Below are 17,686 nucleotides of genomic sequence, written 5' to 3'. Positions count from 1 at the left end.
ACAAGATTTCCTGCTGGTTGGCTCTGCTCCAGCCTCTTACTACTAAATTCCATGTAGGCATGCCCTCTTCAGATCATCTCCTACTTTCCAGATCTTTCCCAGCTTCAACTCTTTATCAAAAGTTTAACTGTCGGGCTTCCCTGGTGGCTCAGGGGTAAAGAATCCACCTGTCGAGGCAGGAGACACAGGTTCCATCCCTGATTCAGGAAGATTCCACATGCCGTGAAGCAACTAAGCCTGTGTGCTACAACTATTGAGCCTGTATTCTGGAGCCCGGGAGCCACAACTCAAATATTATCAACTCAGTTGATGTAAAATAAAAGCATTTGTTAGAATATAATGCATATTTGTGGTAGACTTGGAATGGAATTTATTTTTTTGTTTGTTTGGTAGATACTGTTACTGAATTAGGAAATTCCCTTCCAAGGAATTCAACAGTACATACTAAACAAACAAAAGAAACAAACGACACTCCCCTCGTCCCCCAACCAACTAAAAAACAAAACAAAACAAAAAACCTGAACAAAGTATACAGGAAAGAAAAACACAAAATAAAATAAAACCCAAACTAAAATTCTGCAATATACGCTCAAGGGTAAAATGCATAAAACATTTCAAAGTCAGTTTCAAGACAAGGATGCCTACCATTGCTACTTTCATCCAATACTGAACTGGAAGACCTAGTCAGCATAATAAGAGAACAAAAAAGAAATAAAAGGTACAAGGATGAGGAAGAAATAAAACTGCCATCACTTGCAGACAGTATTATCCATTCAGTTCAGAAAATCCACCAAACTAATAAGAAAAATGAGCAAGGATGCTTGGAAAAGATCACTATAAAAGTCATCTGCAATTTTATACACTAGAACTATAAAAGTCACTTCTAAGAAAGGTACCTAGGAATATATGTAACAAAAGACATACAGGAAAGTATAATAGTCAAAAGACATTCAAGAAGACCTAAATCAACAGAAAAATACCATGAGATGAAGAAAAAGGTTCAGTGTTGCAAAGATGTCAATTCACCCTTAATTGATCTGCAGATTTAGTGTCATTTCAATAAAAAATTCAGTAGGGTTTTATGTGGAACTTGAGAAGCTGATTCCGAAATTTGTGTGTAAGACAAAGGATCAGAAGCAGCCAAGATGCTCCTGAAGCATGAGGCAGGACTTGCCTTGCTACACGAGACTTACAGATCTACAGTGACTGAGACTGTGAGCTACTAGGACAAGGAGAGGCTGACAGGGCAACGGAAGTCTGGAAAGCGATCTGTGAATCCTGATGCCAACTCAAACGACCAACACGGGCTCTGCAGACCAGCCAAGTAAGAACGGACTGTTCAACACATGGTGTCAGGAAAATAACCTCTCCAGGCAGATAAATAAAAATGAATGCCTATTTCATAACACATCTCACATATACCCTCCTCTGACTTCAAGTGGGTCAATGATTTTAAAGCAAACTGTAAAACTTTACTAGTAGAAAATACAGAACATCTTGAGGAACTCACGTTAGAGAAGGATTTAAAAAATATGACTCAGGAAGTATTAAGCATAAAAGATAAATTTTATTACTTTAAAACTAAGAACCATTCACTAAAAGATCACAAAGAGAGTGAAACAAAAACTGAACAAATTGGAAGATATTAGTAATACATAATTGCTAATAAGTATCCAGAATATATAAAAGGAAATTTTTACCAATTAGTAAGAAAACAAATTATTCAATAAGCAAAATAATTTATCCAGGCATTTTATAGAAGAAACACAAATAGCTAGTAAACATGAAAAAAATTATTTCAAACATTAATAATCCGGGGTATATGCATTAAAATCACAAAGTATGGACTTCCCTGGTGATCCAGTGGTTAAGATTCTGCATTTGCAATGCAGGGGTCATGGGTCTGATCTTGGTCGGGGAACTAAGATCCTTATCATGGCTGATAAGGAAGAAGATACTATCTGGGAAGACTTGGATGATTCTTCTTATGCTGGGTGGAGTCATATACGTGTTTATTTATTATTCTTTAAAATATACATGTATACAATATATCTTCTTCTGCATGTATATATTTCACAATTTTAAAGAAATGGGAAAAAGAAGGAACATATCACATTATTTTTAACAACATGGTTACAGCAAAAATGAAAGCCAAAGGAATTAGGAACTAGCTTTAATATGATGAAGAGGGCTCCCCTGGTGGCTCAGCAGTAAAGAATCGGCCTGCCAATGCAGGAGACACAGGTTCAATCCTTGGGTCAGGAAGATCCCTTGAAGAAGGAATAGACAGAGGAGCCTGGAGGGCTACAGTCTATGGGATTGCAAAACAGCTGGACACGATTTAGCAACAACAATGCTACGAAGAATCAAACTGGCAAAACATAGCTATCTGATAGTTTTATAGTTTATATCAAAGCATACAGCATGATTTTCTAATATCTTTTCTTAGACCCAAAAACCTCTGCATAAATTGCTTTTTTTCAGTAATAATAATAAAAACTCAAGCAATATAAGCCCATTCACAGAGTGCAAATGCCCTCGACCACCAGCTGAACCTCATCCTGCTCCCAGAATTTACCGTCCTTTGGGGTGTAGTCCTCTGGACCTTTCTGTCTGCATTACACCAAAGACTTCTTGTTGTTGTTGGTTTTCATATACAAATGGGGGTATACTTATACTCTGACTTGTGGTTTTTACCCATCATATTTCCTTAATAATAAGTATTTTCAGTGTTTGCAGACTGCTGATACTATAAATAGAACAGGAATATTCTTCTATAGATATCTTTGTGCACTAGCTTAATGATTTTCAAAGAACAGATTTTCAGATAAAGAATCACTGGTTATTATTAAGTTAAATGCTGAGTAGGACTGTCCACCACAAAAAGTACCAATTTAAATTTCTGCCAGCTTTGGGTCATAGTCTGTTTCCCTACATCATGGCCAATGCTACATTATCAATCTTTAAAATTTCTGCCTAATGGTCAAAAAAAAGCATTTCTTTAATCTGCCTTTTTGATAGCTAGTGAGGTTCATCACCTTTTCATGTACATTAACCATTTATATTCACTTTCTATTTATCTCCCTATTTCATCTTTCCACTGTTGTTTTATTCTTACTGACTTGCGGAAGGTCTTTACATATGTTACAGACTTCTTTTTTAGGTGTAGACTTTGTTTTTAACTTATCTAACAGTATTTATTCACTCATTACGATGCAGAGAGGTTCAAAGATATCTGCAAACTTTTAAAAGTTATAATGAATATACTTTCATTATAAATAGTTTTACAGTGAATGCTTTCATTTTAAAACATTAAGAAGTCATACTCCTCTCTTGTCTATTCCCAAGTCTGCTCTTTTCCTCACATGCAAAGAAAAAAAAAAATTCATACTTTACAAAGCAATAAAACAGGTGTAGGTTTCCACATTTCTTCCTCCTGCATTTATTTACATATAGGAACACATATATTTTTATTAGTGACTTTTTTCCTCCTCCAGCTTTTAATTTTGAAAAAGTTCAAACTACTAAGAATGCTACAAGGATTACCCATGTATCTACATTTTGCATTTGCTTGATCTCTTTGAACATTTAAATGTAAGCATCAGACATAATATTGAACCCTAAATATTTCAACATGTATCTTCTAAGAATATACTGATATTACTATATAATCACAATGGTTCACATTTAAGAAATTTAATGGACATAATCATATAAAGTCCATTATTATAATTTCTTTGATTGTCCTAATTATGAACTTTACAGCTTAAAAGAATTACCTCCAAGATTAGACCAAGGTACATACACTGCATTTAGTTATCAAGACTCTTCAAGTTTCTCTTAATTTAGAACATTCCTTCTATCCCTCTTTCTACTCTAGCTGTCAAATTTTGGTCTTAAGAATCCAAGCCAGTGGTCTTACACAATGTTCCATGATGTGGATTTGATTGCGTCCTCATGATTAAATTTTTGACAAGAACACCACACAGGTGATGCTCTGTTTATATATTTTAATCCTACACCTACTGCTTATATATAGCCAATATTTTCTTTCAATGTGCATTTTAACTTTTGTTTGAAAATGATTAAAAACATTTTTCTCCACTGCTTTTAGTTCTGTGCCCTTTTTCTATCCTAAAATTGGATAAATATAAACATGGACTTGTCTCCATACTGCTTTGTTATTATAATTCTTTTTTTAATCTTAACAGTTTAAACTAGAAAAGATGAAGAACACAGTCCATTTCCTTGGCACTCAATCTGGCTCCCTCATAGCCCACTAGGCTCTAATATCTAAACATTTCATATGCATTATTTATCACTTCATACAATTATAAACCCAAACTAGCTGTGTAAGTACCTATACTAAACACAAAAAGATACTTAACATATGTATTAGATGACAAATTCAGTTATTTTATCAATTCTCTAGTTTGGCTTCTAATTACAGTTAGGAAAAAATAAAAAAAATTTTATACATTTTACTTCCTTGTAATAGTCAACTAAGTGAAATCTAGCCAAGTCTCTCAAAGTGGCTAAGTGAACAGTTAACTATATCTGAAGATTATAATTCAGCTATATTAACCTTTTTTTTCCCCCTCCTTTGAGTACAGAATACTAACCAGAGGCAATTACTTTGCAAAACATTCTAGTGAAACTAAACTGTGGCTTTGTCAGATATGTGGGCATTCTAGTCTATCCTTCACCTTAATGTGAGGATTAGATCTAGACATTTATAATACTGAACAAAAAGGATGGTGCCTTTTAGGCACAATTAAAAAATGATACAATGTATCATTTGAGGAAACCTAAGTGGCAAACTCTAAAGAAAAGCCAGGCAATGAGTAACATGAATTCAGGACAGTAATAGGGTATGGGTACAGCTGATAAAGAAAGGCAGGTGATGCTATCTTATTACAGCACTTCCCACATTTATGTAAACCAAAACTGTATTTTTCTCTATTCCTGGTTTGATTAAAGGGCTAAAACTGTGAGAATAAAGAAAAGCTTCTCTGTATAATGATAATGTTTAAAGTTGAACTTATAACTGGCCTCATCCAACCAAACTTCAAACTAGGGATTTTCTCACTAAAAGGAAAAAACAAAACAATAATAAACCACCAAATCCTAGTAAATTTAGTCAAAGTATTTGGTGAAGTAATACCTGATATTAAAATACATGCAATATGTATGTGTTATTGTTTTTGAGAGCCAGCCATTGTTGGAAAAAAAAAAAACATACAGTGATAATTGCCAAAAAGAAAAAAAAAGGGGGCATTTCTGAATTACACAGTATCACTAGATAATTTATAAATAGTAAAAGAACTTAATTTTTTTTCTCAGTGGCTTACTTACCTTTCCTCAATATGGTAAACCACTTAATTCCCCCCACCCTCAAAATACACAATTTAGAAATAAATTCCTCTCCAAGAGATAATGCAAAGCAGAAGATTATTTTCCTTTCAAATGGTGTATCACTGGCATACAAAGACAGACAGCATGCAAAAGAAGATTTATAGCAAGATTCTACATTTATAGCAAGATTCTACAAGAAAGAGTTTTTCGAGGCATCTTTCAAGCACAAGAAGGTGACGATAGTAACCTTAGTAACTATTATTCCTCTTCACTGTTGGAAAAATCACTCAATCAGAGACTGAGGTGGAAAGAACTGCAGATGCTGGTCCTAATTTTTCATACTTTACAAATTAGGAAATGACATTCCAAGGCAACAGTTTTCAACCATTTTTTCTGAAACAAAAAACCCCAGGTTTGGGAGGGCTTGGACATGAAGATAAGATAATGGCAGGGTGCAGTTTTAACATTTGCAAAGAAAAAACAGTATTCAAAAAAGGAACTTCAGAATATGGAAGTTATTCCAAGACCTTTCTTAGGATCATGTTACTAAACAAAAATAATTCCATTACAATACTCATACAAAGAAAGTCTAAGAACTTTTGGGTTAGAAAGTGGGGAAAAAACCCCAAACCCTCACATCCCATAAGGACTACTTTCCTTACCACCATATAGAGGCCGTGAAACTGTGTTAACGACTTGGAACAGGAATACGTACATGTTTTCTTTCTGTAGCCTTTAGAGATTTGGCAGCATAGTAGAAAAGCTGCGTCCCACACAAAGCTGCCCAATATTTTGTCCAAGATGCTACCTGGAGAGGACAGACACATGAATATACTACTCAAATGCTACCGGCTTCTCAGTCACTGTTCCTCATTGCCAAAGAGGCATTCCACTTCACTTCCACCACCTTAGCTTTGAGTTTGATCACTTCTGAAATCTTTATCTCAAATATTCTTACCACGTCTACTTGATACATTCTACTTAGGACTGACAAAACAAAATTGGCTGAATTCTGTTTTTTAGAGTTTTCTCTATTTTCTATTCCTTCTAAAAATACTCCTTAACAGGATATACTTTCAAGATTCTCCAAGAACTATATTAGGGAGCAAAGAGAAGTACAGGAGCATATTGATTTAAATACCTGAAGTGTATAATTTAACCAAAGTCTATTAATATGTGGCAGATATAATAACACTTTAAATAACATTGTGAGGCAAAATATATTTTAAATTATTTCAAGTGTATTATATAGCTGGTTTTATTTCAATTGTCTTCATTTTTTTAAGGGTCTTATTCATTTGCTTATTTTTAGACATGTTTTAAAATATAAAATAATTCTTACTGTTGGCTTCTTGCCTTCTTTTAACAAAGTTTTTCTCCTGAGAACACCTTGAATAGTAACAGCCCCTGGATATAAATGTACTGCCAAATCCTCTGATTCTGCAGAACTATAAAAGTGAAAAGAAAAGAACATATAAGCACTTGAGTAATTATCAAGTAGGTATTTAAATAAAATTAATTACTTTCAATTTTAAGACTGCTACTTTTTTAAGAATGAGAAGACACTGACAATTACAAAGGTTTACTGATCTGAAATTTACAAGCTGTCACAAAATGAATCAGGCAGTTATTAAAGTCAGCAGATGGTTAAAAAACGCATTTTACTGCATATCTGAACAAGCATAATTCAGAAAGAATACAGTGATTCACTTTAGTAAAGAGTAAATTAGGGATTCAAGACTTTTCTTCTCAACATGTCATACTGCAGCACTGCTGATACCTTTTTTTCCCCAGAAGAAACTCAAGTTCTGGTAGGAAAGGTGAGGACTCTATATGTTAAAAGTCTTTTTAAGCATATAAAACGCAAAATAAAAATATCAGAAAATCAAAAAAGGAAAAAAAGCAAAAGAAAATACATGCTCAATTCCAAAATAGGTGAGAGAAGTAAAAAAGGCAATTAACAACATATTAAAAAATCAAACTTACTGCAATAAAATTTAATGACATTTTAATGTCATCAGTGCATCTAAGTGATTAAAGCCTAACAACTCTGAAAGAAAGGATTAACTAAAACTCAAGATTGCTTCCATCACAGAATAATCAAACATTTAAATATCTTTCCCCAACTCATTTAAGGTCCTACAGTTAAGAACAGAACAATTTTTATGAGTCAATTAAAACATATACACTGATGAAAAAAAAAATCTGTCATTCTCCAGTGATTTGATGTGAGCTGCAGAATTTCTACAACAGTGATGAAAACTGAAGTTTATCTCTTTTTGATTGTTTAGGTGCTCTCAATGACTTAAAAACCTAGAAACCACCAGAAATTTCATGCTGGAGCTATTTATATCCAAGGAGATTAGACACTATTAAACTGACATAAAATTAACTTTAAAATGTTTGCTATTGCATTATCTTATGAGAATTGGTTGATTATTCACTACCATTAACCTCCAGTCCCCAATCAATCTACCATCTTTATTTTCTTCAGCAGCTAATGTAGTGCAGAAGGAGATCAGGATTAACTAGATAACCAAATGAACATGAGTTAAATACACAAATATTATTTCATAAAACAGACTTGTTTAAATTCAGACCTGCAGTTAATCTGAAAAATCCTTAAAAAAGACAAACTGAATGTAGTAAATTCTTTGATTGCAGCCTTTGAAAAACAAGTGGGTTTTTGCACTGCTCCTCTAATAATCAGCAATGTTAGAAAGACCTGTGCAGTTAAAAAGCTACTGATTTGGATTATTTAAAGAATGTGACATAAAGATGCAAATTTTAGCAATTAGCTCTGTGGATCAGAAAGAATACTTCAAATTTATCTCTAGATTAAATCTTGGAAAGAAAGTTTTCATGGGCATTTAATTTAGCTTTGAAACCAATTATCTGAGAAAGAACAGAAGTAATGTGAGACCACACCTATGAAAGCCAGTCACCACCACCAGAGGGGAGTTCTGTGACCCCTGAATGCAGGGGGATTGTACCTGCTGGCCTTCATGTGGCTTCGATAGCCATTTCGTGCCACTCTTGTCACCGGGCCGAGAGAATGGTATAATCTGTTCCTGTTGGATTCCATTATAAATTGCATATATTATTTTATTTACATAGTCATCATCAATAACCTAGAACAGTATAATAATTTTTGTGTAATACAGCTTTCATAATAATTTCTTTGTGTAATACAGCTTTCATAATAATTTCTTCATGTAATACGGCTTTCTAAATCCTACAAAAGGATAGTATATGATTGCTCCTTTTTTTTTTAAAAAGCATGCAGCACAGATTTTAAATTATTATTTTCTTCTACCATTGACTATAAATACTTGAGGTTGCTTCTTAAACCATGTATTTATATACACATTCATTTTCACAAATTTACTAAAATAAAGAAGTATTTATATCCAAACAAAGCCTGAAATCCTTTTATTTATATTCTAGTTCTTAGATTCCACTTTATATATGGTACCTGGATTTATAGAATAATAATTTTTTATTATATGTCCCTATGAAGATACCTAAAAGCAATGTGATCTAAAAACTTAAAATTAATGTGATCTAAACATCTTCTTTTCTTTTATATATTAAATCTAAAAAAAAAAAACTACTAAAATAGATAAACTGAACAAAAATAGAGGCTTTATTTTATTTTCACATCAACTACAATGCATGAGAAAGCCAGTAAATGATTAAAAAAAAATGGTATGAGTTAATTTTCATCCAAAATAGCATGTGATACTTAAAAAAGGAAATAAACACATACACACAGAAACACTGATATTTCTTTGCCTAGAAAAAGCCAAAAGCAGCACTGTTGATAAATGATATTTAAAACAAAAAGTTTTATTTTAGCAACTTAAGTGGCAAAATATTTGATGTCTATTTTCAAAGTTCATTATCCACAAGTACAACAGTATTTTAAATCCCAATTCTTTATTCACTTTTTAATATTTCATGTTTGAATCTTGCTGGGCAGCACTGATTTGATTTCAAAGTGTTCAAAAGAGCCACTGATTTAAACTTGGCAAAAGCACAGTAGATATTTTTGGCTGCAAATGTCTGCAAAGCAAAACATTTGTCAAAAGAAAAATACTATTTTGAGATGTGAAGGTTAACACTTAAATACCATCTTCCTTAAGTAACCTGGTGGAATAAGAACAGATTATTTAACACAACACCATTCTGGTTACTTGATTACTTCTCATGCCACATGATAAACAATTTTGTTCATCAATATTTTTTATTTAAATACAATATACTATAATCTACTTCTGATGATACCATGTTCTTACTAGAGGGAGACAACTAATAAAACAATTTGTACAGACAGAATGCCAGAGGCAACTCTTGTGATCTTCCTGTTTCAGGCAAACTCAAATAAAGAGACTGAAATAAAAACTTGGAAGAGAAATAATATGTAAAAACAAATTGTTAAAAATTTCCCAAAACAAAGAGAATAAAACTTAAGAACACTGATAATTAGAAGTGCTCAAAAGTATTTTGAAATATTGGATATGCAAGTAAAGTCTTAATCACCATGGTGAGAATCTTCACGAAGCTTCAAGAACAAATGTGTGTCGTCACTCAGTCGTGTCTGACTCTTTGTGACCCCATGGACTGTAGCCTATGAGGCTCCTCTGATGGGATTTTCCAGGCAAGAGTACTGGAGTGGGTTGCCATTTCCTTCTCCAGGGACCTAATTTTCCAATAACACCATGAAATTGACCAATTCAAATATGTATAGTTCAATTTCAGATGTATAGTGAGTATAATTGCTTCTATTAAAAAGTGAGCAAGACAGCAAAAGAGATACAGATGTATAGAACAGTCTTTTGGACTCTGTGGGAGAGCGAGAGAGTGGGATGATTTGGGAGAATGGCATTGAAACATGTATAATATCATATATGAAATGAATTGCCAGTCCAGGTTCGATGCATGATACAGGATGCTTGGGGCTGGTGCACTGGGATGACCCAGAGGGATGGTAAGGGGAGGGAGGTGGGAGGGGGGTTCAGGATGGGGAACACGTGTACACCCGTGATGGATTCATGTCGATGTATGGCAAAAGCAATACAATATTGTAAAGTAATTAGCCTACACTTAAAATAAATAAATCTATATTTTAAAAAAAGTGACTGGCAGGAGTTAGGTAACTAAATATTTTCAACTTCATCAAGTTTAATATGACATTCAAAATTCAACCTAATCTGATTGCTCAGAAACTTATTGCTTAGTATATACACAATAGGAGCAATTATTTTGCTCAAGGTTCAAATATTTTAGTATGACAATGGCAGAACTAAAATGATCAAAGACAGCAAAATTCTAATGGATATTTATTAAATAACAATTATTTGTTCTACTTGCCTACATTTTTAGAAAAATCTTATACTGAAAGATCAACACAGCATATTTGCTGCAAGCAGATGACAGCTTTTATAGATTAAAGCATCAAGGAAAAGAGAATAGAATATGACTTACATTATTTAAGTATGTGTCTGTGTGCTTTGTGGAACCTTTTAATAAATAACAATTTAAATTCAAACTTTCATCTACTTATTTAGAGTATAATTTAAAATGTATAAATTAGCAGAGAATGAAATTGATCATTTCACTAAATACCTTAAAATTACTTAAATAAACCAGAATTTAAGGAAAAGATTTTACTTTTGTACATCAAAGTAGGTAAGCTATGATTGGTTATTATTTTTTTAAGTCATTTTTTTCATATTTTACTTATTTTTTAAAAAATTTATTTTTGGCTCTGCTGGGTCTTTGTTGCTGTGCAGGCTTTTCTCTAGCTGCGGACAGTGGGGGCCACCTTTCCAGCTGCAGTACGCAGGCTTCTCATTGTGGTGACTGCTCTGGCTGTGGAGCACTAGGTTCTAGAGTGTGTGGGCTTCAGTAGTTGTGGCTACCAGACTCCAGAGCACAGGCTCAGCAGTTGTAATGCACAGGCTTAGTTACTCTGAGGCATGTGGGATCCTTCCGGATCAGAGATCTAACCTGTGTCACCTGCATTGGCAGGCAGATTCTTTACCACTGGGCCACCAGGGAAGCCCTGATTATTATTAATTTTAAGTTACAATTTAAAATGTACTAAAAATCAAATATATGTGTCAAGTCACCAAATACAATGTCTTTACGAGATAATACTGAATTCTAGGCTTAAGTATTAACTTTTAATTTCTGCCACCAGCAGGAAGCCTAAATAGTCCTTTTATATGTAATAAATATTATGTCTTAAAATTCAGATTATCATATACTTTGTTGTTGTTGTTTAGTCCCCAAGTTGTGTCCGACTCTTTTGAGAGCCCGTTGACTGTAGCCCGGCAGGCTCTCTCTCCGTGGGATTTCCCAGGCAAGGATACCGGAGTGGGTTGCCATATCCCTCTCCAGGGGATTTTCCCAACCCAGGGATTGAACCCACATCTCCGGCATTGGCAGGCGGATTCTTTACCAATGAACCAATGAAGTATATGATGGGAAACATCATATACTTGGACAAAATAAACTCAAAACAGTTTAAATGGACAATTTTTCTTACCTTTCAAAAGCAGGCCATGAGGTCTCTTCACTTAGTTCAGAGCCATCACTGCTACCTAAAATCAAAAGTTATCTTATTTTTTTAAACATCATAATTATAGTTTAGATTTTACTTTAAAAAAATAAATGCTCTAGCTGTGCTTATTCACATTATTTGTTGGTGAACATTCACATATCAATTCTTCATTCTAATACCATTGTGCTTGATTTATTTTGCAATACATTAGAACAGAGTTGACAAATCTACCCAAAGAAACAAAACAGCATAAAATATTTTTATATGTATACTTATGGCTTGAATTTATTACATTAGTAAACACTTTTTCTATCATCAGAGAATAAGTACATATAAGTTCACATATAAGCACACAATTTTTCCTTATAAGGTTTGTCATAATTTAAGACCAATATAATTACAAATTTCTTAGAGGTTCATGGTATACTTCCTTTTGCATTTTTTTTTTTAAAAAACCCATTACTATCCTAAGGATAAAAAGCTCAATGAAATTCAACTTTTGTCTTTAGAGGCAAGGCAGAAGAGGATGGAATCCTTAAGAAAAAAAAAAGTAGCATAACAATGTAAAAACTTTCTCTTAGAGACCCAGAATATCAGTTACAATAGAAAGTTTTAAATTAGCTTAACTGGAGGGGAAAGAACTTGGAGAGTCCAAAACAGTGTAGGTTGATTTAAAATTTATTTTAAAGATAATTAATCAATAATTAATTTGTCCTTTGTGTATCACATTGAGCCATCTATCAGACTTTTACAACCAGGGTTCTTTGAGAGGCTCAAACTTGAATACTATAAGGAACCCATTATGTGTGATGGATTTAACACCTCTTCCATGCATGTAGAATGGTACAAGTTATATCCCATCCTTGGAAGTACTAACAGTTACTGAAATAATTTTCTGGTTGTATGGCTCAGATAAGAAACTGGAGACAATCTGCTGTTGGTAGTGGAGGCCTGTATGTTATTTTTGATGTGTAGAATATTATGTGATAAAGAATGAAAATTTAAGCATAATTAGTATGGCACCCCACTCCAGTACTCTTGCCTGGAGAATCCCATGGACGGAGGAGCCTGGTGGACTGCAGTCCATGGGGTTGCTAAGAGTCGGACACGACTGAGCGACTTCACTTTCACTTTTCACTTTCATGCATTGGAGAAGGAAATGGCAACCCACTCCAGTGTTCTTGCCTGGAGAATCCCAGGGACGGGGGAGCCTGGTGGGCTGCCGTCTCTGGGGTCTCACAGAGTCGGACATGACTGAAGCGACTTAGCAGCAGCAGCAGCAGTATGACTTATTTGTAGAAAACAAAAGTTTCTTCCAGAAGCACGGATCTTAAGTAGATATGCCTCCTTCAGCTGGTCAAGACTATTCTGGGATTCTGGGTTACCCAGGACATATATGCTATGTTAGAAAATGTTAGAGGCCACAGTCCCAAGCACTGGTTATTTCTTCAGGGTACTTTCTCAGAGCCTCCAAGGCATAAATTAATATTGTATGTAAAAGTTACAGCTAAGGAAAATATCTTTTTGTTATTATGAATTGTGTGTGTATATTAATAACTACCAGCTGTGGTTATAAACTTTCTTTTTAGAATGTTAAAGTTTTAAAGGAAACACCCTGGAAAGTAATGCTTATGTCTAATGTTCCTAATTTATAAACAAGGATACAACAATCCTTACTGTTCACCTACTTAGCCTTGGAATAATTAAACAATAAATACAAAGGCAAAAATTGAATTAGCCCCTTCTTGTTCTAAAAGACAGTTCTCTAAAATAAGACATTAACTGTAATGGAATGAAATAATTAGATAACTATCTTGTGGTAACCAAAAGAACATCTATGGTAAGTAAAAGTCACAAATAGAGAATAATCATCATTATAATACTTAGGATAACTATTACAGAAAAGGCAAATATTTTATACTAAATTGAGAACTATAATTTTTAAAATTACTTTTTTTTTTGCTTAAAGTAACATGCTAGATTCCAGAACTGTAACACATTTTTAACTAGAAAAAGCTTCTTCCTCTCTCTTTTGCAAAATTATTCTGTGTACTATTTTTCAGATTGAGGTTAATATTTGCATATAGGCAATTTACAGTATTAATGAAGAGATATTTCAGGTGACCAACTTGTCTTCTGTTCTGTAAATTTTGTCATCATTTGCATTTATAAAAAGGGAATACTGGACTAAAACTGCTGAACGAAGCTTTCCAGTTCCAAAGCAATGTCAGGGTTTGAAACTCTCAAGGGTTAAAAGAAGTCAGTATGTTCAAGAAAATGAACTACTATCTTTCTTTCTACTGATTGTTCATCAATATTGAGATGATCATATTAAGAGTAATAGACTAAGCCCCTGAGCAACCTTGGCAGTTAATCAGAGAAGACATTTTCCTCCTTTATTTTTTTTTTAAATAAAAATAGCATCATATAGAGATTTCCTAACTATCCAAAGAAATTATGCTCAGCTAGAAGGTTCAGACGGAGAAGGTCATGGCACCCCACTCCAGTACTCTTGCCTGGAAAATCCCATGGACGGAGGAGCCTGGTAGGCTGCAGTCCATGGGGTCGCGAAGAGTCGGACACGACTGAGCGACTTCCCTTTCATTTTCACTTTCCACTTTCATGCACTGGAGAAGGAAATGGCAACCCACTCCAGTGTTCTTGCCTGGAGAATCCCAAGAACGGGGGAGCCTGGTGGGCTGCCATCTATGGGGTTGCACAGAGTCGGACACGACTGAAGCGACTTAGCAGTAGCAGCAGCAGAAGGTTCAGAAAATAAATAACAGTTTAGGAAGTAAAAACAAACAAATTCTTCTTAACTTCACGTCCTTTTCCAGTCCTGGTTTTCTTCATAATAGCTATCTCTATTTTCTTACCTCTCATTCTCCAATCTACTCCAGCCAGGGCTTTGCCCACAGTATTCTATAAAGCAAATCTAGTCAAGGTCACCAAGTGACTTTTATCTTGCCAAATTCAGTGATCAACTCCTGTTCTCCTCTTGTTTTCTCTTTTGTGCACTTGAATGGATACGTTCAGCACATCCCTCCCTTCAGAGATCCTTCCTCTACTGGGCTTTTGTGATACCACACTGTTTTTCTCCCTACTTCAGTGGTTCCTCATTTGTAGTTTCCTTTGATGGCTGACCATTTAAAAAAAATGACACCTCCAAATGTTAGCATGTCTACTCTTATTTATTTATATCCTTGCCCTTGGTGACCTTATCTGGTCTCATGGCTTGAAATACTACAAATATGCTAATTCTTATACCTGTATCTATAGATGTGACTTTACCTCCTTAAGCTTCAGATTCATACATTCGATTACCTACCTGACAACTCACTATGGTCCAAACACGTCCAAAATGGAATTCTTAATTCCCCAAACCTAGTCACCCTTTACAAATACCTCAATACCTACAAATGGCTGCTGTTATAATGTTCTCTGCCTAAGTAACAGCACCACCATCTAACTAGCTGCTTAATCTAAAAAAAACCTGAGAATCATAACTCATCTACCCCTTTCCTCATTCCTGCATTCCAACTACATGCAGTAACCAATTCAACCAGTGCCTGTTTTCTTCCCCACCATTCCTTGAATGCTTCCCCTTTTGAAGTCAAAAACATCAAGCACTTTTCAAACCATCATGAATTATTAATTTTTGCGGCTACTAGTAATATGATCTTATATCCACACTTTGCTACTTAGCTTTTATCAATTACTTTTTCTACCTGTAGTGGGGTTAATCATGCTTTTCCAGCTGAGTTTTGTTAGAAGTCTTATTTTACATAAGTTGGAACTCTCTCAGAGAATTATTTCTCACCTATTGATATTCCACTAGAAAGAGTAGAGCTTTCAGCTTGGCCTCGAGATGGTGCATGGGGCTCCATGACGCTATCATCTAATAGATGTCTTGGCCCTGCATTTGGGAACGTTGCACTCTTAAACTCTGCTGTGTTCATTTTATGAATGAAACTGGAAACAAAGAGAAATATTTTTCATATCTTTCATTACTGTTACTAATTCAGGATATAAAAGATACTCTTACATAAAGATTCAGGATATAAAAGATGTACCTGCTATCCTGAACTTACTTCTGAACTCTCATACTAATGAACACACAGATTTTACCATGAAAGCCTCAAGCTAACAGTTTAGGGAAAAATTTTTTAGAAAACCAGGCCATATCTACCTATATAACAGAAAATACTTTAATCTTGATGCTTGGGTTCATTAAAAATTATTTTCACATTCGCTTTTGAAAAATGTCTATTAAATTTCCACAAAAATCATGGCAAAGGTGAACCTGGGGTCCACTTTGAGGAAACAATCTTGTAAAGCTAAACGAAAAGACAGTTTCCCTTTCTTTGTATTTTGTTATAAAAAGAACAGTTTTTATATGCTTTATTTATGGTGACTTGTTTTGGTTAAGACAAGCAATGATATAAGTTATAATTTAAAATGGAAACAGTGTTTGCTTTCCTGATTTTATTTATGATGACGACCTGTAATGTTCATTTTTATTCCCCAAAATGTGAAAGCACTATTGGAAAAAGCTCATTTCCAAGTTAAGGTAAGGAAGAGATAAATGCCTTTATGCAAACAAGATAGTTTACTAAATCAGAAAAAGACTACTTTACACAAATAAAACTATGCAAGGACACTATTTTCTGTCCAACTAGTAAAATAAGTAGAAAATAAATCCAACTAAATACATAAAAATTTGAATAAAATTAAAAGTGCTGACTTGTAACCCAAGCTATGGCACTTCCTATGTCCATGCTGAATCAGGTTCCGAGGGGATGGTGGTGTCTGTGGTAGCAAGGCTCCTTCAGCTGCCATGCTTTTTCTTCCACTTTGTGGAGATGCTCCTACTTCAGGACCTTAAGGGTTAAATTAAAAAAGAGAGAGACAGAGACACAAAGAGATACAGACAGAAATTATTAAATGGTTTAGAAAGATTGCTTTATTTGTAATCCCTTGATATGAAATAAAAATTTTGGTTTAATTTAAGGTAATATGAATTCTATTTAATTGACTGAACATAAAAAATATTTAGTTTCTGAGTCATAAAACACAAAACCTCAAAACAAATAATATCTATTAATTTCTATCTCTTTTACTTGCCCTAAGTAGCCTGTTTATGGAGGAAGCAATGTAATTAGAAGAGATGGTGTAAGGGTCTCATATCACACACGAAACCTAGACTAAACCCTCAGGTCTTCTGAATCCTAGTTCAGTGCTTGTTTAATTTTCACATGACTGCTTCACTCTTAGTTTCAGCTTCTTCATAGATACAGAATATGTAGAGTAGGTCAAGGATTCAAGTTACAATTTAAATCTATACTGACTGCTCAAGTTTCTGGAAATTAAAAAAAAAGGAACTTGAGAATACACAGATTTGCAAAATAACACTGAAAAATTTTTTTATTGGTTTACAGTTGCTTTACAAGCAAAATATCACTTTAAGAATGAAAAGAAAAGCAAATTTCAATAGATATAGCCTGCAACGATTTCCTCTGCTTGGACCACTCTCAGACCCTGTAGATACTGTCATGGTTTTGCTCCCTCATTCCCTTCATACCTTATTAGATGGGTCTCCAATTATTTTTAGGATACATAATAATACAAAGCTTAGTGCCAACGTCTGTATTTGGAATATTAAACAGGGTATTGTCTATGATTTCTTTAAAAAATTCTCTTCAATTTTATGTTTTTAGATTATTTATATACATATAAATCCCAATTGTAATGCAACAGATAAAT

The 17,686-nt window shown here is 34.1% G+C and overlaps 1 protein-coding gene across 5 annotated transcripts in view; it reads right to left on the bottom strand.

Moving 5' to 3' along the window:
- Window positions 1-17,686, bottom strand: part of RALGPS2 (Ral GEF with PH domain and SH3 binding motif 2) — a 162,939-nt gene that overhangs the window by 11,416 nt on the left and 133,837 nt on the right. For 4 of the 5 annotated variants that reach the window (XM_027565437.1, XM_027565440.1, XM_027565439.1 and 1 more), the window contains exons 12-17: window positions 16,668-16,803; window positions 15,744-15,895; window positions 11,909-11,963; window positions 8,349-8,426; window positions 6,698-6,803; window positions 6,071-6,163 (exon numbers count right to left, since the gene is read on the bottom strand). In XM_027565437.1, the coding sequence (XP_027421238.1) occupies window positions 6,071-6,163; window positions 6,698-6,803; window positions 8,349-8,426; window positions 11,909-11,963; window positions 15,744-15,895; window positions 16,668-16,803 (620 nt within the window). The remainder of the gene's footprint in view (window positions 1-6,070; window positions 6,164-6,697; window positions 6,804-8,348; window positions 8,427-11,908; window positions 11,964-15,743; window positions 15,896-16,667; window positions 16,804-17,686) is intronic. The other variant, XM_027565441.1, reaches the window with a different exon arrangement.

Source organism: Bos indicus x Bos taurus, chromosome 16 (assembly GCF_003369695.1).
Source record: "Bos indicus x Bos taurus breed Angus x Brahman F1 hybrid chromosome 16, Bos_hybrid_MaternalHap_v2.0, whole genome shotgun sequence".
Taxonomy (NCBI): domain Eukaryota; kingdom Metazoa; phylum Chordata; class Mammalia; order Artiodactyla; family Bovidae; genus Bos; species Bos indicus x Bos taurus.
Note: the sequence above shows the minus strand (reverse complement) of the source record. Positions and strands in the feature narration are given on the sequence as shown.